At 42.5% G+C, this 27,993-nt stretch overlaps 1 protein-coding gene across 3 annotated transcripts in view; it reads left to right on the forward strand.

Moving 5' to 3' along the window:
- Positions 1–18,225: 18,225 nt before the first annotated feature.
- The window catches only part of susd1 (sushi domain containing 1), a 96,066-nt gene continuing 86,298 nt past the window's right edge, over positions 18,226–27,993 (forward strand). For all 3 annotated transcript variants that reach the window (XM_072588098.1, XM_072588099.1, XM_072588100.1), the window contains exons 1-2: positions 18,226–18,425; positions 27,055–27,189. In XM_072588098.1, the coding sequence (XP_072444199.1) occupies positions 18,332–18,425; positions 27,055–27,189 (229 nt within the window). In that variant the 5' untranslated portion in view covers positions 18,226–18,331. The remainder of the gene's footprint in view (positions 18,426–27,054; positions 27,190–27,993) is intronic.

Here is a 27,993-nt window from a genome sequence, read left to right on the forward strand (position 1 = left end):
GCTTTGTGCGTGGGAAATCATGTCTCACAAACTTGATTGAGTTTTTTGAAGAAGTAACAAAGAAGATTGAGGGCAGAGCAGAAGATGTGATCTATATGGACTTCAGTAAGGCATTTGACAAGGTTCCTCATGGGAGACCGATTAGCAAGGTTAGATCTCGTGGAATACAAGGAGAACTAGCCATTTGGATACAGAACTGGTTCAAAGGTAGAAGACAGAGGGTGGTGGTGGTGGTGGAGGGTTGTTTTTCAGACTGGAGGCCTGTGATCAGTGGAGTGCCACAAGAATCGGTGCTGGACCCTCTACGTTTTGTGATTTACATAAATGATTTGGATGCGAGCATAAGAGGTACAGTTAGTAAGTTTGCAGATGACACCAAAATTGGAGGTGTCGTGGAGAGCGAAGGATCTGGACCAGATGGGCCAATGGGCTGAGAAGTGGCAGATGGAGTTTAATTCAGATAAACGCGAGGTGCTGCATTTTGGGAAAGCAAATCTTAGCAGGATTTATACACTTAATGGTGGGGTCCTTGGGAGTGTTGCTCAACAAAGAGACCTTGGAGTGCAGGTTCAGAGCTCCTTCAAAGTGGAGTCGCAGGTAGATAGGACAGTGAAGAAGGCGTTTGGTATGCTTTCCTTTATTGGTCAGAGTATTGAACACAGGGGTTCGGAGGTCATGATAAAGGCTGGGGCTATTTTCCTTGCAGCATCGGAGGCTAAGGGGTGACCTTAAAGAGGTTTACAAAATTGAGGGGCATGGATCGGATAAATAGACAGTCTTTTCCCTGGTGTTGGTGAGTTCAGAACTAGAGGGCATAGGTTTATGGTGAGAGGGGAAAGATATAAAAGAGACCTAAGGGGCAACTTTTTCACGCAGAGGGTGGTATGTGTATGGAATGAGCTGCCAGAGGATGTGGTGGAGGCTGGTACAATTGCAACATTGAAGAGGCATTTGGATGGGTATATGAATAGGAAGGGTTTGGAGGGGCATGGGCCGGGTGCTGGCAGTTGGGACTAGATTGGGTTGGGATATGTGGTCGGCGTGGACAGGTTGGACCGAAGGGTCTGTTTCCATGCTGTACATCTCTATGACTCTAATGGAAGGCTGAGTTGAAGAATGAGTTGGTACATTTCAAAATATTGCCAAGATAGCTTGATAAATGTGTAAAAAAAAAATTAGCTTTGTACTCATATAGTTTTGCTAATATTCTGTTTTACTATTACAACGAATTGATGAACTATAGTCTTTATGCCAGAAGCTGAATAGAGTCTTGATGTTTATGTCCAAGGTTCTTTGAGTACAATGTACATTAATACAATCATCCTATATCAAATAAGTGATTAGTTTAAATATTAAGGACTCATGCTGGGATATTGCAAGATACATCTAATGTATAATGAAAGGAACAAGTCATTGGTCAATATCTTGTTGGATATTCCCATTCTTAAACAAAATTTTAAAGACTCCTATCTTGTTTATCGTATTTGAAATTAATGGTTGTGCTTGTCAAATCTTCACGTTTCTATCTGAATTCCAGGGAATGTTGACTTATGATATTGATAAAAGGAAAATCCACAAACCTGTCAATGATTGCCACAGTCAGGAAAAGATTTCCAAAGTCATTTTTGATCTTTACAGTACATAGAACGTTACAGCGCAGTACAGGTTTTTTGGATCTCCATGTTATGCCGACCTGTGGAATTAATCTGATGCCCACTTAACCTACACCATTCCATTATTATCCATATGTATGTCCCATGCCCATTTAAATGCCCTTTAACATCAGCAAGTCTACTCCTATTAGAGGCAGGCCATTCCACACCTCTACTACTGAGTGAAGAGACTACCTCTGATATCTGTCCTAAATCTATCACTCCTCAATTTAAAGCTATGTCCCCTCATGTTAGCCTTCACCTCGTGTAGCTGTTTATTCCCAGAGTTCACGATTACAAAAGCTGCTTACAGTAAAATATGTAGGGAATTTGGTTAAGTCTCATACTAGCCACGTATAAGCGGTTATTCATGCACATTGAGAATATGAAGCAGAATAAATTTTCTTGCTCATTGAATCAAAATAGTTTCAGCCTTTTCATTTTCCATTAAATGACTAAGTGGTAAATACTAGAACTTTTTCCTGTAGTGTCAGTTAATTGACAGTATTAAGGTCCTAACTTAAAGTTTATTTGTAGACAGTGGCTTGTATTATAGCTCACTTACTGTGCATTGTTGGATGCAGGCACCCGGTAAAGCATCAGTTGAAAGTCAAGTATTTTTTCACTCCATGATTGGAATAGGGAAAAGAAATGTGATGAAAGTTCACAAATTTTCTCTCCATTTTGATGCATCTTTTAACCTGTTGTCAAGAGTTGTAGTTGGAGCTTATAATTGAGATTCTTCACTTTGGAAGGATAAATTCTAGAGTTTTTATAAAATAATTTTTCCCTTTCATATGTTTGTATGTCATTACATTTTAAAGCAAGTGGAATTTTCATAATTACACCTCCTATACAATGCAACGTTTGTATGTTTTTTTTCATTTGCCTGCTTAACTTTTTCATTTTTTTTCCTTGTGTTGAGTTTGAACAAAAGTATAAAGGATGGCAGGATGGCTTTGTGCAACAAAACTCAATTTCTTAGTGCAGCTCAGCCCTTGGGTTGAGGGGCGATTCACTTTGGCAATTAAAAAATTAACTAGTGGCATCATCCCTATGATGTTTTCCAGCCCTTTGTCTAGTGCTTGCCACAACAAGTGTTGGAGTGGTGCTGGAAAAGCACAGTAGGTCAGGCAGCATCCGAGGAGCATGAAAATCAACGTTTTGGGCAAAAGCCCTTCAATCAGGAATAGAGGCACTGTGCCTGCAGGGTGGAGAGATAAGTTTATCTCTCCACCCTGCAGGCGCCTTGCCTCTATTCCTGATGAAGGGCTTTTGCCCAAAACGTCCATTTTCCTGCTCCTCGGATGCAGCCTGACCTGCTGTGCTTTTCCAGCAGCACTCTAATCTAGACTCTGGTTTCCAGCATCTGCAGTCCTTTTTTCATATCTACAACAATAGTATTGCAGTGAAAAACTGAACTGCTCAAATGTAAGTCACCAGTATCCCTTCCAGTTAATTGATGTTGCAACCAGCAGCATCTCAAAGATTTTTTGATGCAGTGATGGTGTCCCTACCTCTGTGCCTTGAGGTCCTGATTTAAGTCCCATGTGCAATTTACATGAATAGGAAAGGTTTGGAGGGATATGGGCCAGGAGCAGGCAGGTGGGACTAGTTTAGTTTGGGATTATGTTTAGCAAGGATTGGTTAGGGTCCGTTTCTGTGCTGTATGACTGACTCCATGCCCAAGCAGGTTGACTTATTAAGAAACTCCAACGAACATCAAAGTTAGAAGCTGATCTTTATACCTATTGATGACCATAACATGTTGCCCATAATGTCTCATTGTTAACATGCTTGCTGTTTTCTTGCACTTGATTTTGGTACAAGCTTGCATTGTGCTAACTAAGTACAGGGGCGTGGTTGGGGACTACCATTGACGAGAAACTCAAATGCAGTTGCCATATAAATACAGTAGCTGTATGAGTAGGAACACTGTAGTGAGTATTCATCTCCTGACTCCCCAGAGGCTGTAAACTATTCAAAATGAAGAAAAGGTAGAATTAGGGAAAAGTTCATGAGTTAATGTCCTTGACAGCTGGAGAGATAACTACCAATGCAGGAATGTGTAAAGTCAGAGTTTGTGGTGGGGGGGGGCGCGCGAGGAGAGGGGGGAAGAGAGAAGAGAGGGGGATGTGAGTGTAGAGATTTTAGACTGTAAGATGAGAGTGATACAAAGGTTGAAAAGGACAAAGCCAAAGAACAATGTTGGGGTTTTGGGGAGCAAGGGCTATTTAAGAGATTTGATGATCTGTCCTTTATGGCTGTGTCTAAATTTGTCTCATAACGTTTGCAAACTTCTAATTTGATATATTGTCACATACTGAGATGCAGTGAAAAATATTGTTTTGTGTGCTAACTAGACAAATCCTACCATCAGGGTACTTTTGTGCTACTTCTGTATTACACAATACTTCTGGGAAATGTGTTGATGGTTTAATGTTATGCCTTTTTAATAGGGGCAAGTGCAAATTCCAGTGACATCAGTTCTATTAATGGGTGGCACAGTGGTTAGCACTGTTGCCTCACAGCGCCGGAGACCATGGTTCAATTCCTGCCTCGGCCGACTAACTGTGTGGAGTTTGCACTTTCTTCCCGTGTCTGCGTGGGTGTGCTCTGGTTTCCTTCCACAGTCCAAAAATGTGCAGGTTGGGTGTGCCCGTAGTGTTAGGTGAAGGGGTGAAATGTAGGGGAATGGGCGTGGGTGGGTTGTGCTTCAGCGGGTTGGTGTGGACTTGTTGGGCCAAAGGGCCTGTTTCCACACTGTAAGTAATCTAATCTATTAACAGTATTTGGGAAAACCGTGGGAGCTGGTCACCTAATATGCACAGCTGCTGAAACCAACTTTGTGTGAATTGTTAGTTCTTGTGTCAGGATACCAGCGAATCAAGACTGTGTCTCAACTCATCAGGAGGTGCTGAAGCAAAACATTCTGAAAATCCAATTGGGCAATAGGGTACCATTGCTCATTAAGTTTCAGTAGCTTTGTGAGGTGGGAGGCTAGTGTATTAATCCATAAGTTCTGCTGATATTCTGGGGTCCTGGGTTTGAATCCTGCCACAGCAGCTGATGGAAGTTAATTCTAGAGCTTTGAAAAAAATCTAATTTAAGAATCTACTGATGACCGTGAAACCATTGTTGGGGAAAAATGATTCATTAGTGAATCAGTTCCTTCCCACGAGGACATTAATGTTCTTGAGGGAAGGAAATCTGCCCTTCTCACCTGGTCTGGCCTACATGTGACACCAGACCCACAGCTATGTGGTTGACTCTCAGTTGTCCTCTGCAAATGACCTAGCAAGCCATTCGATTGTACAAATCACTACAAAGTCATATTCACCAGAATTATACCTTGCAGAATGTCCCAGACATCACCATCCTGGATATGCCTTGTTCCACCAACAGGACAGACCCAGCAGAGCTGGTGCCATAGTGATGTACAGTGGGGGAGGGAGTTGACCTGGGAACCCTGAACACTGACTGAATCTAGACCTTGTGAAGTCTGGTGGCTTCAGGTTAAATTTGGGCAAGGAAACCTGCTGATTACCATGTTGTACTCCATGCTTAACACACTTGAAGGAAGCACTGAGGATGGCAAGGCTACAAAATGTATTTTAGTTGGGGTTTTTCATGTCTACCACAGAGTGGCTCGGCAGTAGAACTATTGATCGAGCTGGTCGGGTCCTAAAGGACAGAGCTGCTAGACTGGATCTGCGGCAGGTAGTGTAGGAACCAACAAGGGAAAAATGTGCTTGACCTCATTCTTCTCTATCTGCCAGCTGTGGATGCATCTCCATGACTGTATCAGTAAGAGCGATCACCATACAGTCCTTGTGGAGACTAAGTCAAGCCTTCATATTGAGAATAACCTATCAATCTGTAACCTCGTGGCCTGGATATCCCACACTTAACCATTACCATCAAGCCAGGACATCAACTCTGGATCAATGAAGAGAGCAGGAGGGCACACCAGGAGTAGTACTATGCATCCTCCATGAAGAGAGTAGCACGTCAGTGCAAAAGATAAGGCTGAAGCTTTTGCAGCAATCTTCACCCAGAACCACTGAGATGATGATCCATCTTGGCCTCATTCAGTGGTCCCCAGCATTACAGATACTAGTCTTCAGCCAATTCAATTCATTCCACGTGATATCAAATGTTTGGAGACACTAGACACTTTAAAGGCTCCAGGTCCTGACAACATTCTGGCAATAGTACTGAAGACTTGTGCTCCAGAACTTGCTGCTCCCCTAGCCAATTTGTTCCAGTACAGTTGTGACACTGGCATCTACCCAACAATGTAGAAAATTGCTCAGCTATGTCCTGTATGCAAAAAGTTTGACAAATCCAACTCTGCCGGTTACTATCCCAGCAACCTCCCAGTTGATCATCAGTACAGTGGTGAGAGGTGTCATCAGTAGTGCAATTGAGCAGCACCTCCTCAGTGACATCCAGTTTAGGTTCTGCTGGGCTACTCAGCTCCTGACATCAATTTGGCCTTGGTTCAAACATGGATAAAAGAGCTAAATTCGGGAGGTGAGGTTAGATGACACCCTTTTGACATCAAGGCTGCATTTGACTGTGTGAGACATCAAGGAGCCCTAACAAAACTGGAATCAATGAGTATTAGGGGGCAAACTCTCCAGTGATTAGGATAATATCATGACAGAAAAGAAGATGGTTATGGTTGTTGGAGGTCAATCATCTGTGCTCCAGGACATCTCTGCAAGCGTTCCTCAAGGTAATATCCAAGACCCAACTATCTGAGCTGCTTCAACAATGACCTTGCTTCTTGTTCAAATGCAACAGGATCTGGACAATATTCAAGTTTGGGCTGACAAGTGGCAAGTAATATTCGCGCTACACAAATACCAAGCTATAACCATTACTAATAAGAGACCATCTAACCACTGCCCCATGACATTCAATGGTGTTACCATGACTGAACTTTCCCCTCTTCTCCCCCCCCCCCCCCCCCCCCCCCGGGGTTTTCATTTACCAGAAACTCAATTAGATTCACCACATAGTAGTTACAGGTCAGAGGCCAGGAAAACTGCAGTGTGTCACACATTTCCTGACTCCCCAAAGCCTGTCCACCATCTACATAACACAGGTCAAGAGTGTGATGGATTACTTCCTACTTGCCTGGAAGAGTGCAGCTCGAACAGTACTGAAGAAGCTTGACACCATCCAGGACAAAGCAGTGGCTTGATTGACACTTCGGCCCTTCAAATCTGAGCCGATCCAAATCCACTGTCTAAACCTATTGCCCAATTCCCAAGCGTCTGCATCCCTCTGCTCCTCACCTCCTCGTGCATCTGTCCAGATGCACCTTAAATGAATCTACCGTGCCTGCCTGTACTACCTCTGCTGGCAATGCATTCCAGGCACCTACCACTCTCTAAAGTACTTGCGTATATCCCATAAACGTTTCACCCCTCACCTTGAACGCGTGACCTCGAATGAAACCCTTCCCCTGGGGAAAAAGCTTATCTTTTTCTGTCTATACCCTTCATGATTTTGTAGACCTCAGTCAGGACCCCCTCAATCTCCTTTTTTCTAATGAAAACAATCCTAACTACTCAACCTGTCTTCCATAGCTATCACCTTCCACACCAGAGAACATCCTTATAAACCTTCTCTACACCCTCTCCAAATCATCCACATCTTTATGGCAAAGTGATGACCAGAACTGTACAGTTTTCTAAATGCAGCTGAACCAAAGTCTTGTACAATTTTAACATGACCTGCCAGCTCTTATACTCAATACCCTGTCCGATGAAGGCAAGCGTACCATATGCCTCCTTGACCACTCTATCCACCTGAGCAGCCACCTTCAGGGTACAATGGACCTGAACTCCCAGATCTCTCTGCTTGTCAATTTTTCCCAAGGTTCTTTCGTTTACAGTATAGTTCACTCTAGAATTAGACTTCCCAAAATGCATCACCTCACACTTGCCAGTTCTCCACCGAACTCTCCAGTCTATCTATATTCTCCTGTATTCTTTGATCATCCCCTATGCAATCTGCTACTCCACCAATCTGTGTCATTTGCAAATTTACTGATCAGACAAACAATGCCCTCTTCCAGATCATTTATGTATATTACAAACAACAATGGCCCCAGCACTGCTCCCTGTGGGACACCACTGGTTACCTTTCTCCATTTCGAGAAACTCCCTTCAACTACTACTACTCTGTCTCCTATTGCTCAACCAGTTCTTTGTCCACCTAGTTTGAACACCCTGCACACCTTGTGACTTCACTTTCTCCATTAGTTTATCATGGGGAACCTTATCAAATACCTTACTAAAGTCCAGATGACATCTACAGCCCTTCCTTCATCTATCAACTTGGTCACTTCCTCAAATAGGTACAGCATGATCTACCCTGCACAAAGCACCCTGCCTATCTCTGATTATCTATTTATATTTGGAAAAGAATGGGCTTTTATCCCTCAGTACCCTCGCCAGCAACTTTCCCACCACTGATGTCAGGCTCACTGGTCTGTAGTTACCTGGGATATGTTGTGGTTCTGTTCACCGAGCTGGGAATTTGTGTGGCAGACGTTTCATCCCGTCTAGGTGACATCCTCAGTGCTTGGGAGCCTCCTGTGAAGCGCTTCTGTGATATTTCCTCCGGCATTTGTATCTGCCGCTTCCAGTTGTCCGTTACAGCTGTCCGCTGCAGTGGCTGGTATATTGGGTCCAGGTCGATGTGCTTATTGATTGAATGAATCTGTGGATGAGTGCCATGCCTCTAGGAATTCCCTGGCTGTTCTCTGTTTGGCTTGTCCTATAATAGTAGTGTTGACCCAGTCGAACTCATGTTGCTTGTCATCTAAGGATAGCTGGTCGTGTCATTTCGTGGATAGTTGGTGTTGATGGATGCGGATCGTTTGCTGTCTTCCTGTTTGTCATATGTAGTGTTTTGTGCAGTCCTTGCATGGGATTTTGTACACTACATTGGTTTTGCTCATGTTGGGTATCGGGTCCTTCGTCTTGGTGAGTTATTGTCTGAGAGTGGCTGTTGGTTTGTGTGCTGTTATGAGTCCTAGTGATCGCAGTAGTCTGGCTGTCAGTTCAGAAATGTTTTTGATGTATGGTAGTGTGGCTAGTCCTCTGGGTTGTGGCATGTCCTCATTCTGTTGTCTTTCCTTAGGCATCTCTTGATGAAATTGCAGTGGTATCCGTTTTTGGCGAATACGTTGTATAGGTGTTCTTTTTCCTCTTTTTTTTGCAGTTCTGGTGTACTGCAGTGTGTTGTGGCACTCTTGGACAACAACTTACCAGAACGAAGGACCCGATACCCAGCATTGGTTTTGCTAATGTACTGTACAAAATCCCATGCAAGCACTGCACAAAACGCTACTTACGAAAAACAGGAAGGCAGCTAAGATCCGCATCCATGAACACCAATTAGCCACGAAACGACATGACCAGCTATCCTTAGTAGCCACACACTCAGATGACAAGCAACATGAATTCGACTGGGACAACACTACTATTATAGGTCAAGCCAAACAGAGAACAGCCAGGGAATTCCTAGAGGCATGGCACTCATCCACAGATTCAATCAGCACATCGACCTGGACCCAATATACTGGCCACTGCAGCGGACAGCTGTAACGGACAACTGGAAGGGGCAGATACAAATCACTATAAATGCCAGAGGAAACATCACAGAAGCGCTTCACAGGAGGCTCCCAAGCACTGAGGATGTCACCTAGACAGGGGACAAAACGTCTGCCACACAAATTCCCAGCTCGGCGAACAGAGCCACAACAGCAAGCACCCGAGCTACAAATCTTCTCCCAAACTTTGAATACCTGGGATATCTCTACTACCCTTCTTGTACAGGGGGACAACATGAGCAACCCCCCAGTCCTAAGGCACCTCACTTGTGTTTAAGGATGCCGCAAAGATCTTTGTCAGGGCGCCACTATTTCCTTTCCCTATTCCCTCAGCAACCTGGAATAGATCCCATCCAGTCCTGGGTATTTGTCTACCTGAATATCCTTTAGCCTACACAACACATCTTCCCTCCTTTTGTGAACGTGATCCAGAGTAAATAAACTTCTATCTCTAATCTCAGCATTCATCACCTCCCACTCCTCAATGAACACTGATGCAAAGTAATCATTGGGAATCTCGTCCATTTTCTCAGGATTGACACACAACCTTTCTTCCTTTATCCTCTAGTGGACCAACCCTTTCTCTTGCTTCTTATATAAGGATAAAATATCTTGGAATTCTCCTTAATTCTGCTCACTAAAGTTATTTCATGACCCCTTTTCACCCACTTGATTTCTTGTTTAAGATTGGTCCTACTCTTCCAATATTCATGCATAGCCTGTTCTGTTCTTAGCTGCCTGAACCTTATGTACACTTCCCTTTTCCTCTTGGCTAGTCGCACAATTTCTCCCGTCATCCACGGTTTGCAAATTTTGCCTTTCCTATCCCTTGTTTTCAAAGGGATATGCCTATCCTGCACTATCTTCAACCTATCTTTTGAAAGCCTCACAAATATCAAATGTGGACTTGGCTTCAAATAATTGTGTCCAATCCGCATTTCCCCGCTCCTGCCTAATTTTGACATAATTGGCTTTGGCCCAGTTTAGTACTCACCCCTTTAGGATCACTCTCACCTTTGTCTGAGTTTTCAGAATTGTGATTACTATTCCCAAAGAAATCCCCCACTGCAACATCTACCATCTGGCCTGGCTCATTCCCCAACACCAAGTCCAATATGGCCTCTTCCTGTGTCGGACTATTGACCTACTGCTCTAGAAAATTTCCTGGACACTCCTTACAAATTCTGCCCCATCCAGATCTCTGACACTAAGTGTATCCCAGTCAATATTGGGAAAATTAAAATCTCCAATCACCGCCACCTTATTACCTCTACATCTATTTGTTCTTCTACCTCACGCTCACTGTTGGGAGGCCTGTAATACAGTCCCAGCAATGTTACTGCACCTTTCTTACTTCTCAGCTCCACCCATAATGCCTCACTACTCAAGCCCTCCATAGTGTCCTCCTTTCACACAGCTGTGATATCATCCCTGACCAGCAATGTAACTCCTCTCTCTTCTTCTTTCCCCCCCCCCCCCCCCCCTCCCACCACTCCCCTTTTACTTCCCTCCCTGTCCTGTCTGAAGCATCTATATCCTGGAACATTTAGTTGCCAATCATGATGTTCCTTCAACCCAGTCTCTGTAATCGCAATAACGTCATACTCCCAGGCACCAATTCAAGCCCTAAGTTCTTCTGCCTTGAGCACTATATTCCTTCCATTAAAGTGTACACACTTCAGGCTGCCACTTCTGTTGCATTCATCTGCTCTCTGCCTACTCTTCCTCTTGATAATGCTAAATTTGTGATCCTTACGGTTTCCACCTCATTGTCTTAGTAGTCTTCTGGTTCCCAGCCCCCTGCCAGATTAGTCTAAAACCGTGGCAGGAGTCTAATTGCATCATTCACCTTTCTCTATTTAAATCCTAAAACCCATCTGATTCATTAATATCATTTCCAGAGTTAGATTTGCTGTCGTTAAAGGGCTGGTCTGAGGAGACTTGAGCCCACAGAAATGTGGTTGACTTTTCCTTTCTCTCTGTCTTGGCCTAGCAAGCCAGTTTGTGTAGGGAGGTTGCATTGTGTTTAGTCTATTCAAGAATGTGTCACACACACAAAGACCCCAATCCAAAATATTGGGTAATACTGTATGAAAGCGATTGATTCATGGCAGAAGTCTCAATGCATCCTTCACCTTTATTAAATTCCAATCTATATTAGAATTGGACTTCATTTTCAAACATGTCTAACAGTTGAGGTGCAGGGTGGAATTGAATTTTGCAAGCTAGAAAAGTCTTGTAGATTATCTTTGCTTTCGAACCTCCTACTACCTGTTGTCCTGTAACATAGAAAACAGGAGCAGGAGTCAGCCATTTGTCCCTTTAAACTTTCTCCTCCATTCAGTAAGATCATGGCTAATCTGAATACGGTCTCAGCTCTTCTTTTGTGTCAGCCCCCAAAGCCCTTTACTCCCCTATCTATCAAAAATCTAACTGGGCCTTTACAAGGTTTACTTTATTTTGTAGGGAAGACATTCACAAGGTTTGTGTGTATCTAAACTGTATCTGGCCACTACCCTTTCATTACAGGAACCTATTTGGATGCAGAAATGTGGTTCCCTCCCACTTCAGGTCAACTCCAGGACCTCACTATGGGAGTGGGCAAAACAAAATTTGAATGGGCAAGAGATGCTAAGTACAGCATAGCAATTTTAGGGGTCCGAGCACTACAATTTGCTTCATGATTGCTCAATCTGCTGCTCTTATCAGCTTTCAAAGTACTTATTAGTATTGCTTTCAGAAATAGTCACTGCAAAATGGAAATTAGACTTTGCGTTATCCATTCATTATCCCTACTGTTCAAGCACTGCTGCTTTCATCCCTTCCCTTTCAATCAGAGGTGGGATAGGGTCCACCTAATCCTTACTGTCGTCCCTTACTAGCCACCCCACTCCCAACTGTGGCCTAGCTGCTATTTCTGTCACTCTTTTCCAAAGGCCTGTCCCTCCGCAACACTCAAGTCCACTTCTCAGTCAGCCTTCCTGTTCTGCCACAATTTTTGCAAGCAAGTGTAAGAGATACATCACTCTCCCTTCTCACCAGGTGAGGCCTGGAACACTGATTTGCTTGTACTTTTAATTTAACATACTGCATTTCTGCTCCCTGTCGCCTCCTGGGGCAACCAAACCCAGTCAGGGTGACCACTTTGTAAAAATATTACCATTCAGTCCTCTAGTACAACCCTGAGCTTCCAGTAGCCTACCATTCTAACTCACTACCTTGGTCCAACTCTAGTCTCTCTCTATCCTTGACTTGCTGTAGTATTCCAGTGAAGCTCATTAGTAATTCAGTGAACAGCACACCTTATCTCTTGACTCATCACTGCAGTGTTCTGGACTTGGCACTCACTTTAAAAATTCTTAATCAGCGTTTAGCCCTTACAAGCAGCAAGAAAGGAAGAATTGTGTAAAGTGTTCTTTATTGTTTCTCACATAATTCTTTTGTATTTGAATAACACTCGGTTAGGATTTTGCCATTCACACCACACTAGATGGGTCCTTTCGGAACATACAAAATAGGAGCAAGATCAGATCATTTTTCCCTTCGAGCCAGCTTCACCAATGTGTATGATAATGGCTGATCATTTAACTCATTACCCTGTTTCTGCTTTGGCCTTTGTGCCATGAAAACTGTCTAATTCCTTCTTGAAAGCATTCAATGTTTTGACTTCCACTGCTTTCTCTGGCAGAGAATTCCGCAGGCTCACCACTCTCTGGATGAAAATGTTTCTCCTACTCCTCCTCCGTCCTAAGGCTGTCCCTTGCTGATATCGTGGAGCATGTGCGCTCTTCCCCACAAATACGCACAGGCGTGTTAACAGATATGGCTATGGATCAGGAGTAGGAGAGGTGAAGAGTGCTGAGGAAGAAATGTGGTGGGAAGGATGAGGGGTTTGTTTGGGCATGGGAGAGAAAATTATATGGGGGGGTGGGGGGTGGGGAGCAGGAAGATTCATGTATAGAGCAAATGGGTTGGTTTGATAATGGGACTTCGTCATACACGATGAGTTAGGGAGTCTGGAACCATGGGCGTGTGCATTTTCAAATGAGCATACATGTGCAATTGTCTTGCAATTTGAATATCAGCAGGCACTGCTTAGGACTAAATAGCCTAACCTGTACCCTTAAACTGTAACCTCTGGTCCTGGCCTCACTAGCTATTGGGAACCTTCTTCTGCACTTACACTTTCTCGTCCTATTAACGTTTTATATATGTCTATGAGATCCCCCTCATTCTTCTAAACTCCACTGGATATTATTTTAATCAATCCCGTTTCTCTTTGTATGTCAATCCTGCCATCGCAGAAATGTCTCTTGTCCTATCACCACTTCCTTTGAGCGTGCACCTCAATATCTTTTGTAATTTAATCTCCAGGCCTTCACCACCCTCTCGCATGCCTTCCATTTTGTTCCTCTTCTCACCCTCCCCATTCCTCCACCCTTTTCACTTGCTAAAAATACATCCATCTTTCATCAGTTCACATCTAAGGTCATTGATCTGAAACATTTGTCTCCTCTGTGTCTGAAGCTGATGATAGATCCACTGAACAATTTTTGTTTATTGTGATATTCCTATCAACTGTGTACCATTTTAAATAAATTATCCACATAACTGACTGTCACAGACTTGCTGCCTGTGAGCACATTACTCATCAAAAAGTACTTCTAAAGATAACCCTGCCTTATGTATGAAGTAAATGTCTTTGAAACTACTCTGAATGACAGGCAATTAATTTTTAATGGATACAAAATTTTATATGTTCTAGATCTATGTGTTTTAAATCAGTTTCTAAAATTCAAAATAAACTCTTGCGCTTATATTGGTTCCCTATCCAACAATGACTCGAATTATAGAAAACTCTACCTGCTCTCAAATTGTTTGAGTAACCCCTTCTACTCCACTCACTATTTCCATAATGGAGAGGAGGGCTGCTACCTGCATCTCTTTCCTGGACATCCTACTGAGACACTGCAGAGGAGTGAATTCTCTGTGACCGGAGAAAGAGGTAAATCTCCAACCAAGTCGGCATTGCAGAGCCAGCCAATGGAGTCGGCAGCAGGAGTATGATCTCTCCGAATTGGACGTGGTGGAACCATGTGTTGGGTACTTTGAGGTGCCAGACCATAGATTCTGACATCCCCAGCATCTTTCTGTACAGTACTTGAGAGTAGCACACCTTGCAACTCTACTTTTTCCTCTGCAAACAACTAAGCTGGAGATCGCAGGGTGGACAGTAACCACGGTAAGGGAGCAAGCTGACGTTTGGAGTTCAGATGACATTTTTTTAATAGATATTTTTATTAAAAATTTAACGTTTTTACAAGTTTACAAAAATAAATAAAACTCTCATATACAAACATTGATATACAATTAAATCAAATACACAATAGCCAAAATTTACAGATGACTCTTCTTACTCAACGTATTCCTCTCCTTGCCTCAAATTGCCATGTGAACATTCAGCATTCGCACTCTCTTATTGTCTTCCAACACACAGATCGCACAGTTACTCTACACAACCTCCTGCCATATTTCTCTTGTGTTGTAACTAGCTCCTTGCAGAATAAAATAAATGCTTGACCAGAGGCAGAGGCCACAGGGTGGGGAATTGGCACTCCAGCAGCACTGTCAATGCACATCATCCAGGTTCACTGGGAAAGAGGTCTCATTCCAGTAGCGTTCTACCGTGAAAGCTAATGTTCCTGCATGATTCACTGTCAGCTGTTCTGACGTTTTGTCTATGTTGGAATCTTACCTCCTCCCAGCTGGATTATACTGTCTATCCCCTGTCCTCTACCGAGGAGCGGACCACTGAGGAAACGGGAACCCGTACTGCCGCTGTGTTGCTATTCCTCTTGATCCTCATCAGGGGAGAAAGGTGCAATTGCATGCACGTTGGGTTGAAGGCTGACAACTGCAAAGCACTGCTCAAAGTTAGGGCAGTACCTTCGGAGAAGCTGAGATCTCCCTTGAGGATTGACAGCATTCTGAGGGAGGTGTTTTGAACAGAAGTCCTGACCAATGTTGAACTATTCAGCTCGTCAATTACACTGAAGAAGCTTGTTACTTTGTGTGCTTGTCTCAAAGGTTTTGCTGCCCATTCGGCAATAGTTTCCTTGGCTGGAAAATCCAGAAATAAAGATTTAACCAGTTTTTAATTGACTTTTTAAAACTACCTTCAAATGGCCACACAACAGATTCAGGTGGATTACTGGTTTGTCTTCAATCTCACGCTGGTGAAATAAAATCTGGAAGATGTGAATTGTGGAATTAAAACAAGCTTAATGGCAATCATTGTCTGTTGGTACAAAGGTCTACCTGGTGCATTAATGTTTTTGAGAGAAGGGCATCATCCATCGTTACATGTTCCAACTTAAATGTCACTTCAGTGTGGGTGAGTCTTAATTGCTATTTGAAATAGCCCAGTAACGCACTCAATTCAAAGCACTTAGGGATGGACAATAAATACTGACCCAGCCACTGACGTCCACCTCTCAGGAGCAAATGGCAAAAACAGAGGGTGGGAAGATGCTGGGATCCTCACAATTCCACCCCCTTTTTAATCTTAATTTGTTTTGTTTTGGATCCCTTGACTGAGTGATCTCTTGGTCTTTGGGAGTTGATCAGTCAGGTCTCAGAAGTTGAGATGGGCCCTGGTTTTCGAGAGTTGGGACAGTCTCCTTGCTATGGTGGCGGCTGGAGTATCAGCAGCAAAAAGCAGCTTTGGCAGAGGCAACATTCTGGGTCTGGTCAGTGGCATGCTCTGTGTAGTGGTCTCAGGGATAGCTTTGGCAGCGGAGTGTGGCAGCATCCTGTAGCCAAATGGGAAATCAAGAAACCATGGATGGAACAAAAAATGAAGTTTGTCCTAATTTTGTATGATTTATTTTTATAATTTATGTAATTAACATGGTGCCAGGTTATGGCGACTGCCACACATTTTGCTGTATTTTCATAAATATATGTAATAAATGACTTATTGTTGTTAGAACATATTAACTTACAGAATTATGCAGAGCAAATACCCCAAATCGAAATAAAGTTGAGAAACTAGTTAAAAGGTGCATCAAAAAACTTTGATATCACTCCACCTTGTATCTCTAGCCCAAAATTTTTACTTTTTTTTTCATTTGTCGGATGTGAGCATTACTGGCTGGCCGCAGGTTATTGCTCATCCCTAGTTGCCCTTGAGATGGTGGCAGATGGCTGCCATTTACCTGCTGTGGGTGAACCCACAATGCCCATAGAGAGGGAATTCGAGGACTCCCAGGAACAGCAATATATTTCCAAGTCTGCATGGTGAGTGGTTTGGAGGGGAATTTAAAGGTGGTGGTGCTGCCCTTGTTTCTAGATGGAAGTGATTGTGAGTTTGGAAGGTGCTTTGAATTTTTATAGTACATCTTGTAGATGCTATACACTGTTGCTACTGAGTATCAATGGTGGAGGAAGTGGATGGTTGTGAATGTAGTGCCAATCATGCGTGCTGCTTTGTTCTGGACAAGTGTCAAGCTTCTTGAGTGTTATTGGAATTGCACTCATCTAGGCAAGTGTGATCAAAATTGTGTTCCCAGTTCTTGGATTATCTGCTGTTTGGAGCAGCTTTACCTAAATCTGTTATAACCTTGTACATCTCTTACCAAATCTCCCCACAAACCCTTTTGCTTCACTGAAAGCAACCTTGTAGCTAAACCTCAAGTCATTCTCATAAATCTCCTCTGCACCCTCTTAAGGACTCATATCCTTGACTGACCAGAACGAAACGCTACTCTCGTAACCTAACCGGAATTTTATAAATTCCCAGCTGTTGTACACAATGCATCTATTTGTGAGGACCAAGATTACCATGCTAACAACTCTTTGAATAGACTATAAATAAAATTTGAAGTCCAGTTACTTAGGTATTAGGCAAGACATTAAGATCAGCTGTGGTGGAGCAAATAGCCAGCTCACCCCAGGCTGAAAACTGCATTTTAACCCCACTGAAGCTTCATGCCCAAAACCTACTGAGGGAGTGTGCAATGTTAGAGCTATTGTTGTTTGAATGAAATGTTAAATTAAGCCCCTTCTCAGCCCCCTTCGTGTAGCTATAAAAGATTCCCCAGCCCATGCAGGAGAATTCCCTCCCCTAAATCCTTACCAATATTCAGTTCCACAGCTGCACCATCCAGACAGCTGGAGAGAATTCCATCACACACCTGTTTGAGGTCTTGCCTCTACACTTACAAGACCACTGGATATCTTTATTCAAGTTTACCAAGCACTTATTTGCTCTGTTCATTCCAAGGGACTTCAAAAACATATAGCTCCTGAACCCAGTCAGACTAGCTCAGACATACCTCAGGGCGGCACGGTGGCACAGTGGTTAGCACTGCTGCCTCACAGCGCCAGAGACCTGGGTTCAATTCCCGCCTCAGGCGACTGACTGTGTGGAGTTTGCACATTCTCCCCGTGTCTGCGTGGGTTTCCTCCGGGTGCTCCGGTTTCCTCCCGCACTCCAAAGATGTGCAGGTCAGGTGAATTGGCCATGCTAAATTGCCCGTAGTGTTAGGTAAGGGGTAGATGTAGGGGTATGGGTGGGTTGCGCTTCGGCGGGGCGGTGTGGACTTGTTGGGCCGAAGGGCCTGTTTCCACACTGTAAGTAATCTAATCTAATCTAAAAATAAATGTTGATATTGGAGTAAATAAGTGCTCAAATAAGTTAAGCTTCATTGATCTATTGATATTGTACAAACCCCAATATATGAATAAATTGCAGACCTTTGTTAAATTCTTTCATTCCAATGCAACATTCGCTGAATGTAATAGCAGCAATAATAGTGACATGGAAATGACTTTGTAAAAAATATCAAAAGTTAGTAAAAAATAACTTCACCCAAGAATAAAAATTAAACATGTCCATACTAAGAAACAACCTTCTAATCTATTATGGCCATACTTATCAAACATAACCAGGTTACTGTGGGGGTAGGCGGCACCAACAGAGCCTGCTCAGGATATAAGGACAAGCAAAACCTCTCGTGGTTAAACTTTAGTGTTTATACTGATCATGTGGATGGGACTAACCCTGGGCCGGAGCTATATTACCCTTGTCCTGAGCATGTATACAGGGGTCTTATACACTGGCTTCCTCTGCTTGAATGGTAAGTGCTAGTTTTATTAATTTTAATTGGAATTTATATGTACCTTCCTGCCAAAGAATTTTTGACCAACATACAAGGATATTTTCTGAAATGTACGTATGGCACGAGATTCAGTTCACCTAAGTAACTTTAGAATAATATATATACTTCTCTTAAAAGTAAAGTTGCGTATTTAAATACGCAAGTGTTCTCCAAGTGTCAGTTTGAATATGTAATGGTGAGATATTTGCATTTAGTGATTATGAATTATTTTGGTTTGAAAAACCTGTATTGCGTTTTGCAAGTCTTTATTCTTTTAGGAGCCCCAGTATTTCTTTGCTGTCACTTGGTGATAGTTACCATCGTGGTAATTGTGGGCTGATTATCTCAAACTTGTCTTCAACATGACACCATGAGTCCATACTCTAAAATAATCTGAAGTAACTGCTTCTGCTGATATCACATGGGGTCTTGTGAAGCAGAGGCGCTTATATTTGATCAGTTAAAACCTTTAAAGTAAATGTAAGTTTCAGAAATCTACTATAATCTTGAGGCAGGGTGGGAAAAAAAAACAAGTCAAACCTTGAAATTAAGTTTATAGAAAATGGATCCAACTTTTCAGGTAAATTTATAAGACAGTTCTAGTTTTAACAAACCAAATTTATTATTTTGTGGTTCAAAACCAGTTGGGTGGGTAATCAAAATCTTTAAAGTTATGAATGGATTGATGAGGGCAAATATAGAGAACATTTCCAATTAGTTTCCAGTTGTAGGAGAAGATCAAAACTGGACATTATTAATTCAAGAAAATTGCCAGTCAGAAATTCAGGAGAAGCTTCTATTATCTAGCAAGTGGTGAAAATATGGAACTCTCCACTTATTGAGATAATAGGGGAGCTGTAATTAAGTGGAAGCTAGATACAAACATCTGAAATTGGAGCAGAAGTAGACCATTCAGCCCCTCAAGTCTGCTCTTGCCATTCAATCAGTTCATGGCTGATTTGTTTGTTTCAAATTCCACATTCCTATCTGCCTCCCATAATCATTGATTCTTCTGCCATACAAGAATCTATTAACCTCTACTTTAAAATGTTCCATAACCTCCCCTCTACTGCTTTCTCAGAGCAGAGTTTCAAAACTACACGACACTCTGAAAGGGGGAGAAAGAAACTCCTCATCTCTATTCTGACAGGGTGACCCCTAATCTTAAAGCAATGTCCCCTTTAGTTCTGGATTGACCCTTGAGAGAAAACCTCTTCTCCACTATCTGCCTTGTCAAGACCATTCAGAATCTTACACACTTTAATTCAGTCACCTTTTCAGTCTTCTAAAGCCCAGCTTGTCCAAGCTATTCCATAAGGCATCCCTCTCATTTTGGGTATCAACCAAGCAAAATTCCTCTAAAACACGTTTACTCCCAAAGCATTCATATCCTTCTGCAAATGAGGACACCAAACTTACACATTAAACAAGATATGGTCTCACCATTGCCCTATATAACAGAAGCATAGTATCCTTCATTCTTCTCATTATAAAGTAAACCCTTTCACCTTCTTGAACACCCAGATACTAACTTCTGTGACTACAGCACCAGAACAAATGAATCCCTCTGCATTTCGAAATCTGTAGTCATTCTTTGATCAAGTAATACTCTTTATTTTCCTGCCAAATTAAATTCCATCTCCAGATTTTTGCCTACTCGCTCAACCTATATTTGCCTTCAGTTTCCTTATGTCGTCTTCGGAGTTGAGTGTGTAATGCTGGAAACGCACAGCAGGTCAGGCAGCTTCTGAGAAGCAGGAGAATCGACATTTCAGGCATAAGCCCTTCATCAGCAGTCCTCACTTTCTCCTCGTTTGTCTTCACAATGTATTTTCCAAGTTATGTTGGTGTTACCTTTGAGTTTATCTACAATGTCTTTGCTCCCCACAAGAAAATCATTGATGTCAGTTGTGAAACATTGAGGAACAGATACAGACCCCTGTGGGATTCTACTCCTCACACCCTGCCAAGCAAACATCCATTGCTACATACTCCCTGTATTCTGCCAGCCAGCCAATCTCTTGGGCATGCTAATATGTTAACCACTTTGTCAGGTGCTTTTATTTTCCTCAGTAGCCTTTGATGTGGCACCTTATCAAATACCCACTGGAAATGTAAATATAGTATATCTGAAGGCTCCCCTTTATCTACAGCACATTACTCCTCCAGAGAACTTGAATCATATGGTTTTCCTTTCCAAAGCCATGCTTGCATTACGTTGTATGGCTATAATTTCAACAGATCGATTTTTAACATCTACTCCATGGCAGACAACAGACCAACTAACTGGCCTGTAAATTTCCTGTTTAGCCTGCCTCCTGTCTTAAATGAAGGGATTACATTTACTGCTTTCCAGAAAGATGAGATCTTACGTGACTTTGGGGAATTTTGATTCATTAACACCAATGCATCTACCGCCTCACTAGCAAACTCTGAAAGACTAGGTTAAAATCCATCTGGACTCGTCTGTCAGCCTGCAGCTCCATCAGTTTGCTCAGTCTCGTCTGTACTGATGTCAAACAGTAGTTGCGTTCTCATGTAACCTCGTGTTATAGAAAATTAGTACAATAGGAACAGTGGGACTATGGGAAAAAACCGGGTTGGGCGAACCACTACAAATACCAGCAAAATCAAAACAAAAATAATTAGTCTAACACAAAGAATAGCACAGTCTAAGTAAATGTTAAAATCATAAATTTTAATGAAGTAATACAATAAATTTTAACACTTGAAGGGGTTTCCGAGCTTGAGTTACAGTATTGTATTCGGACAGGGGTTGAGGGTCATCATCAACATTATTTTCAGGTGCAGGTCTGAATGCAGGCTTACGATGAAAGAAAATATTTAATCCAAAAGTGGATGGGTGTGGTTCATTGTCCTCAGACATTTTTGGTGGGGGGAGGAGGTTTGGCTTGAAAAAGGCAGAGTTTTTGCTGCTTTGTCATCTTTCTTCTTTCATGAAGAATTTGTTCATAGGGTGCTAGATAAGATTTTATGCCACAAACTGCTGTCCTGCTGCATTCTACATTGTGGTCATTATCTTCTAAGAGCTGCAGCTGCTTCTCAACATCCCTCCGGACAGAAGGCAAAAGAGAAATGGGAAGCTCTCGTGGTGCTGGGCCCTGGTGGTCTTCATTTGCATTGTGAGCTTCAATTTCCCTCATAGCAACAGGTTGTTGTAGATCAGTCTCCACTTCTTCAAATCCAACTTGTATTTTAAGAGAGACACTTTTTTGACTGCTGGAAGCTCCTCTGACAGTTCAATGCCTTTAAAATTAGATTAGATTAGATTACTTACAGTGTGGAAACAGGCCCTTCGGCCCAACAAGTCCACACCGACCCGCCGAAGCGCAACCCACCCGTTCCCCTACATTTACCCCTTTACCTAACACTATGGGCAATTTAGCATGGCCAATTCACCTGACCTGCACATCTTTGTGATTGTGGGAGGAAACCGGAGCACCCGGAGGAAACCCACGCAGTCACGGGGAGAACATGCAAACTCCACACAGTCAGTCGCCTGAGTCGGGAATTGAACCCAGGTCTCTGGCGCTGTGAGGCAGCAGTGCTAACCACGAAGAACATCTGGGAGAAGCTTTCATCAAAGTGCATGCAAGCAATCCTTACTGACATCATCCCAGGCCTCCACAATGAATTCTTAATGTGAAAGATCCTCTGAAATTGAAGAACACTGTCCTCTTTATAACCCTCAGCTGCAAACAGCTTACTGAATGTGTGCTTGAAATAATAAGCTTTAATAGCTGCTATTGCACACTGGTCCATGGGATGAACAAAAGAGGTTGCATTCAGAGATAGAAATAGCATTCTGATGTTTTTTGAAAGCTCACCAATGGTGGGAGGATGGCTTGGTGCATTCTCCAGAATGAGGAGAATCTTGAAATCCAAATCTTCTGTGATAATTTCTAAAAACATTCTCAAATATATCAGTTAGAAGGTCAGAAAACATTTGTCCCATCATTCAACCTCTTTTGCTTGACCTGAAGTAAACATCCTGAATGGACCTAATGTAATCAGGGATGGAATTGCGTGATAGCCAATGGGAGTTCACGATTTTAAGACTTTGTTCCTTAATTCACCAATTGCGTTACAGACAAACAGTGTTGTCAAAACGTGTATTTTAGAAGAACGACCTCATGATTGTAATTTTGCTTAGTTCCTCACTCCCTCCTACCTCCTGATTTACAACTCTGACTGAGCACCCGAGCCCAGAGCTGGGGACAGAGGATGGTGGTTGCTGGCGAGACAACAGCACAGTGGCACTAGAATCAAGAAATGGAGCCATTGTGGGAAGGGCCCAATATGGAGCAACTGCAGGTCCATGGCTAAAGAAGGACTGTAATTTGAAACTTTTAACTTTATTTCTTATTTACTGTGTTATAATGAGAGGAACTGTAATGTTGTACTTACAACATATGTCTTTATTTTTCAACTCTTTACTTAAGATTTTGTACTATGTACCTAAGATGGTGCCGTGAATGGCGACATTGTAAACTTTTCACTGTATTCCTGCATCCCTGTACTTGAGTACGTGTGGCAATAAAACCGAATTCTAATGTCTTTTCCAATCTCTGAAGGCATCCATCATTTCCTTTATTATCTATTATTAACTCTCTCTTCTCACTCTCTAGAGGACCAATATCTTTGTCTCTATCTCTCTGCTGCTCTTTCTATCCTCCCCAACTCTCTCCTTTTCCCTGACCACTTTGCTATTCTCCTTTTCCAATTCGTTTGCCTCCCCATTCAACTACCTCTTTGCCTTCTTTCACTACTCCCCATGTAATCTCTGTCTACCCTCCCCACCCCCTCACTACTGTCCTTAATTCTTTTCTGCCTCCTTATGTCCCCTACTTCCTCACCTTCTCACTACACCTCAGACCTGTGAACTATACTCCCTACCTCTCTACTGTCAATCCCTCACTTAGTACTTTCCTAGCCCCCTGATACCTCCCTATTCTCTCTGTCTCTCTAATTACTTTCCCCAAACCCTACTTTTTATGGCTGGCTTTTTTTTATTCATCAATGTGGTGAGGGAATTGTCTGCTAGATTCGCATTTATTGTCCCTCTCTAATTGCCCAGAAGGCAATTAAAAGTCAACCACATTGCTGTGGGTCTGGAGTCATACGTAGGCCAGACAATTGTCAGAGCCTGCCTTCCAATAACTTAATGTAACACTCTCTGGAGTTCCCCTCCAAAAGTCCTCCATTTCCTCACCCCAGCCCATTCCTCCTTCAACTCCTTTAACCAGCTTTTGGTTTAACCAGGTAGAACATGGGGCGGCACAGTAGTTCAGTGGTTAGCACTGCTGCCTCACAGCACCAGGGACCTGGGTTCAATTCCTGCCTCGGGTGACTGTGTGGAGTTTGCGCATTCTCCCTGTGTCTGTGTGGGTTTTCTCCGGGTGCTCCGGTTTCGTCCACAATCCAAAGATGTGCAGGTCAGGTGAATTAGCCATGCTAAATTGCCACATCAAGGGTAAATATAGGGTAGGGGCATAGGTCTAGGTAGCTTACTCTTCAGAGGGTTGGTGTGGACTTGGTGGGCCGAAGGGCCTGTTTCCATACTGTAGGGAATCTAATCTAAACACTCCAAATCCTAACTAGGTAGAGAATCTAAGCCAGATGTGGCCTTCAGGTGAAGTGTGTTTGAACCACAGGCTTCAGGATATTTACCCAGTTCACTGTGATAGGACGAGCATGTTTTATATGGAATGAGCAGAAGAATCCGTTCAGGTTGTGCTTACAATACTTCCTGGTTTACATTGTCTTCACCTGACTGCATTCATGTAATGTGTAAAGTGTCACACTTACAGACACCTGGTTTCCACCACATTATTGCTCCATATCCAACACACTCTTTGCTTGGAAGATGGATGACCTATTGCTCCTGTGAAAACTTGAGTTCTGTTTATATTGGAACAACGTATGCACTGACTAGCCAGCAGTCTTGAAAGAGGACTTTAAACGGACCAGTGAACAAATCAGCTCTTTTCTGTTAACAAATGTGTCATCCAAAATTGAAAATTGACCTCGTGGACAACAAAGGATTACTTTGGTGAAGCAGGATTGTAGAGTGGCTGGAGGTATTACCTTCAAAAGATGTGCATAGAATCAGATGTACAGCATGGAAACAAACCCTTCACTCCAACTCGTCCATGCTGACCAGATATCCCAATTCAATCTAATCGCACCTGCCAGCACTAGGCCCATTTCCCTTTTAAACCCTTCCTATTCATATACCCATTCAGATGTCTTTTAACTGTTGCAATTGTACTAGCCTCCATCACTTCCTCTGGCAGGTCATTCCCTACATGCACCACTCTCTGTGTGAAAACGTTGCCCCTTAGGTCACTTTTACATTTTTCCTCTCTCACCCTAAACCTATGCCCTCTAGTTCTGGATTCTCCCACCCCAGGGAAAAGACTTTGTCTATTTACCCAATCCATGCCCCTCATAATTTTGTAAACCTCTATAAAGTCACCCCTCAACCTCCGACACTCCAGGGAAAACAGCCCCAACCTGTTCAGCCTTTCCCTATAGCTCAAATCCTCCAACCCTGGCAACTTCCTTATAAATCTTTTCTGAACCTTTTCAAGTTTCACAACATCTTTCCGATAGGGAGGAGACCAGGATTGCACATAATATTCCAAAAGTGGCTTAACCAATGTCTTTGCACAGCCACAACATGATCTCCCAACTCCTGTACTCAATATTCTGACCAATAAATGAAACCACCTCCTTCACTATCCTATTTCAACTCCACTTTCAAGAAGCTATGAACCTGCGCCCCAAAGTCTCCTTGTTCAGCAACGCGCTCTAGGACCTTATTAGTATGTCTTGCTAAGGTTTGCTTTTCCAAAATGCAGCACCTCCATCTGCCACTCCTCAGCCCATTGGCCCATCTGATCAAGATCTCATTGTACTCTGAGGTAACCTTCTTCGCAGTCCACTACATCTCTAATTTTGGTGTCATCTGCAAAATTACTAACAATACCTCCTATGTTCACATCCAAATCATTTATATAAATGAATCTTTACTCATTCACAAGCTGTGGGTGTCACTGGGCATTTATTGCCCATTCCTAAATGCCCTCTAGAGGGTAGTGATGAGCAGTCCATTTAATGTACGTCCAACACAATGTTGTTACAATTCAAGGATTTTGACCCAGGGCAGTGAAGGAACAGTAATATAGTTCTGTGGTACATGACTTAGAGGGAAACTTACAGGTGATGATGTTCCCGTGTATCTGCTGTCCTTGTTTTTCTAGGTGGTAAACGTTACAGGTTTGGAATGTGTTGTCAAAGGAGTGTTGGTGAGTTGCTGCAAAGCATCTTATGGATAGTACATGCTGCTGCTACTGTGTGTCACTGGTGGAGGGCATGGATGCTGAAGGTATTAGATGCTAATCAGGTGGCCTGCCTTGGTCTGGATGGTGTTGAGATTTCACAACGTTCCTGACTTGTTCCTTGTGAACAGGCTGTGGGACAGTGTTGTGATGGAGGCTGAAGGAGTGCAATGTTTTTCTCTAGTTCCATTACTTCACTGGTCATAACATCAATGTTTTACCCAGTTAGCAGCATGGCCAATTACATACTTTATCCATATTAGTTTCAAAATGTTCGAAACATCCATCAACCAAATTATTTTAATAAACAACAAAGAGATTGATTTATTATAAAGGCAACTTGTTTAACAAAGGTGCAAAACTGATTACCACAGAGTTTAATATTTGAAAGTAAAATTTTAACCTTTCTAAATCAACTATCGGATATATGCATACAGACTAGTTAAAGAAAATAAAAGAAACTGACTTTGCAGAGATCAACTTTATAAAATAAATTTTGGTTAGAATAATTGTCAATTCTTGAAGAATAAAGGATAAGAAAACTAACTTTTGGTCTGATGTCATGATATATGGAGATGGGTGTCAATGAGCACATGTGGTTGTCACATTAGGATGTTCTCAGAAGCCTTTCATTCAGGAGATGTTAAGAGGAACTCTTCCAAAGGCATCTCAGTAGAGTAGCTGCATCATCTTTACATTTCACACGCTGGGCTCTTGAAAAGAGTTTTCTCAAAATAGTGTGAAAGAATATGTTTGGCAGTTTCTTTCTGAGCAAGCTGTCCCCCAGTTGTCTTTTCCAAATCTTATCCAAGAATGCAAAACTACTCCTTACAGTCATAAACCCAGACATCTGACATCACTGAAAACAAGTCTATGCAAAATAAATGGTTGGCACAGACAAGTTCGGCCTGTTTTCATGCCGCATGACTCTAAGACTAATTCAGACTCTATGACTCTGTTAAGCTCCTGCTGTTGACTTGGTTTAATTGTCTCTCTTCTGGAAAGTGTTCCTAACAAACAAAAAAATCTGAAGTGTCCTTCCTGTAAAGTTTTAATTCCAGGCATCCCAGTCTTTCAAATGAACTAGTTTTTGCAATACTTTGAACGTGAGTACTCAAAAAAAAAAGAAGCAACTTCACAACAGATGTCAGGATGTGGTGAGAAGTTAAAAGGACCAAATATGGTTGGGGGTGAGGTGTCCAGTCCAGTTCAGTGTTGAGTGACTGTTTTACCTTTCTGTGCAGCAGTTACAATACCCCAACCGAATCTGGATGTTTGTTCCACCTGTCACGTTAATGCTTCATGCACAACTAAGGATGGAATGGAAACCTGCACTTGTAACTATGGATTCTATGGAAATGGAAGGAGCTTCTGCACAGGTAAGACATTTGGAAAAGAATCCACTTCAAGGTCTGTGAATGACAGAAGCGTGAAGCCAAAAACACTGTTAAACTTTTAATCTAAAATTACAGCCTCGTAACAGCACAGAACTGTGATTCATTAATAACAGTGTTCTGTGATCAGTATTTAATTTGCAATGTTTAAATGACAACTGTTTGTTCAGTTGTGGACAGTTTACTGCATATCTGCCATAAACTCTTAAATTCAAGATTAGAGTGGTGCTGGAAATGCACAGCAGCTCAGGCAGCATCTGAGGACCAGGAAAATCGACGTTCATCAGGGCTCCTGCCCGAAACATTTGATTTTCCTGTTCCTTGGATTTTGCCTGACCTGTGCCTTTCCAGCACCACTCTAATCTCCAGCATCTGCAGTCCTCACTTTCGCCTCATAAGCTCTTAAATTGCCTCATTTTATTCATTCATGGGATGACTGCATTGCTGGCTAGGCTAGCATTTATTGCCCATCCCAGAGGGCAGTTAAGAGTCAACAGTGAAAGTGGTTGCTGTAGTAGAAGTTTGGTGTCTCCACATTCCATTGTCTAATGGACCGATTAATAGATCAGGATTGGATTACAAATACTGAAGCTAAAGACAGCACTGAAGCCATATCCAATGATCTCGCTAACATTACATTGTCTTGAGTGTCCACCTTGGTTTGTTGGGTAGTGCTCTAAGGCAGAGTTCAAATCCTCCTCCACAGTCATGGGAGTACAATATGTATAACAAAATAACATCTCGGCTGATCGCACTTTACAGAGCGGTCGCTACATTGTCAGCGATACA

Source organism: Chiloscyllium punctatum, chromosome 2 (assembly GCF_047496795.1).
Source record: "Chiloscyllium punctatum isolate Juve2018m chromosome 2, sChiPun1.3, whole genome shotgun sequence".
Taxonomy (NCBI): domain Eukaryota; kingdom Metazoa; phylum Chordata; class Chondrichthyes; order Orectolobiformes; family Hemiscylliidae; genus Chiloscyllium; species Chiloscyllium punctatum.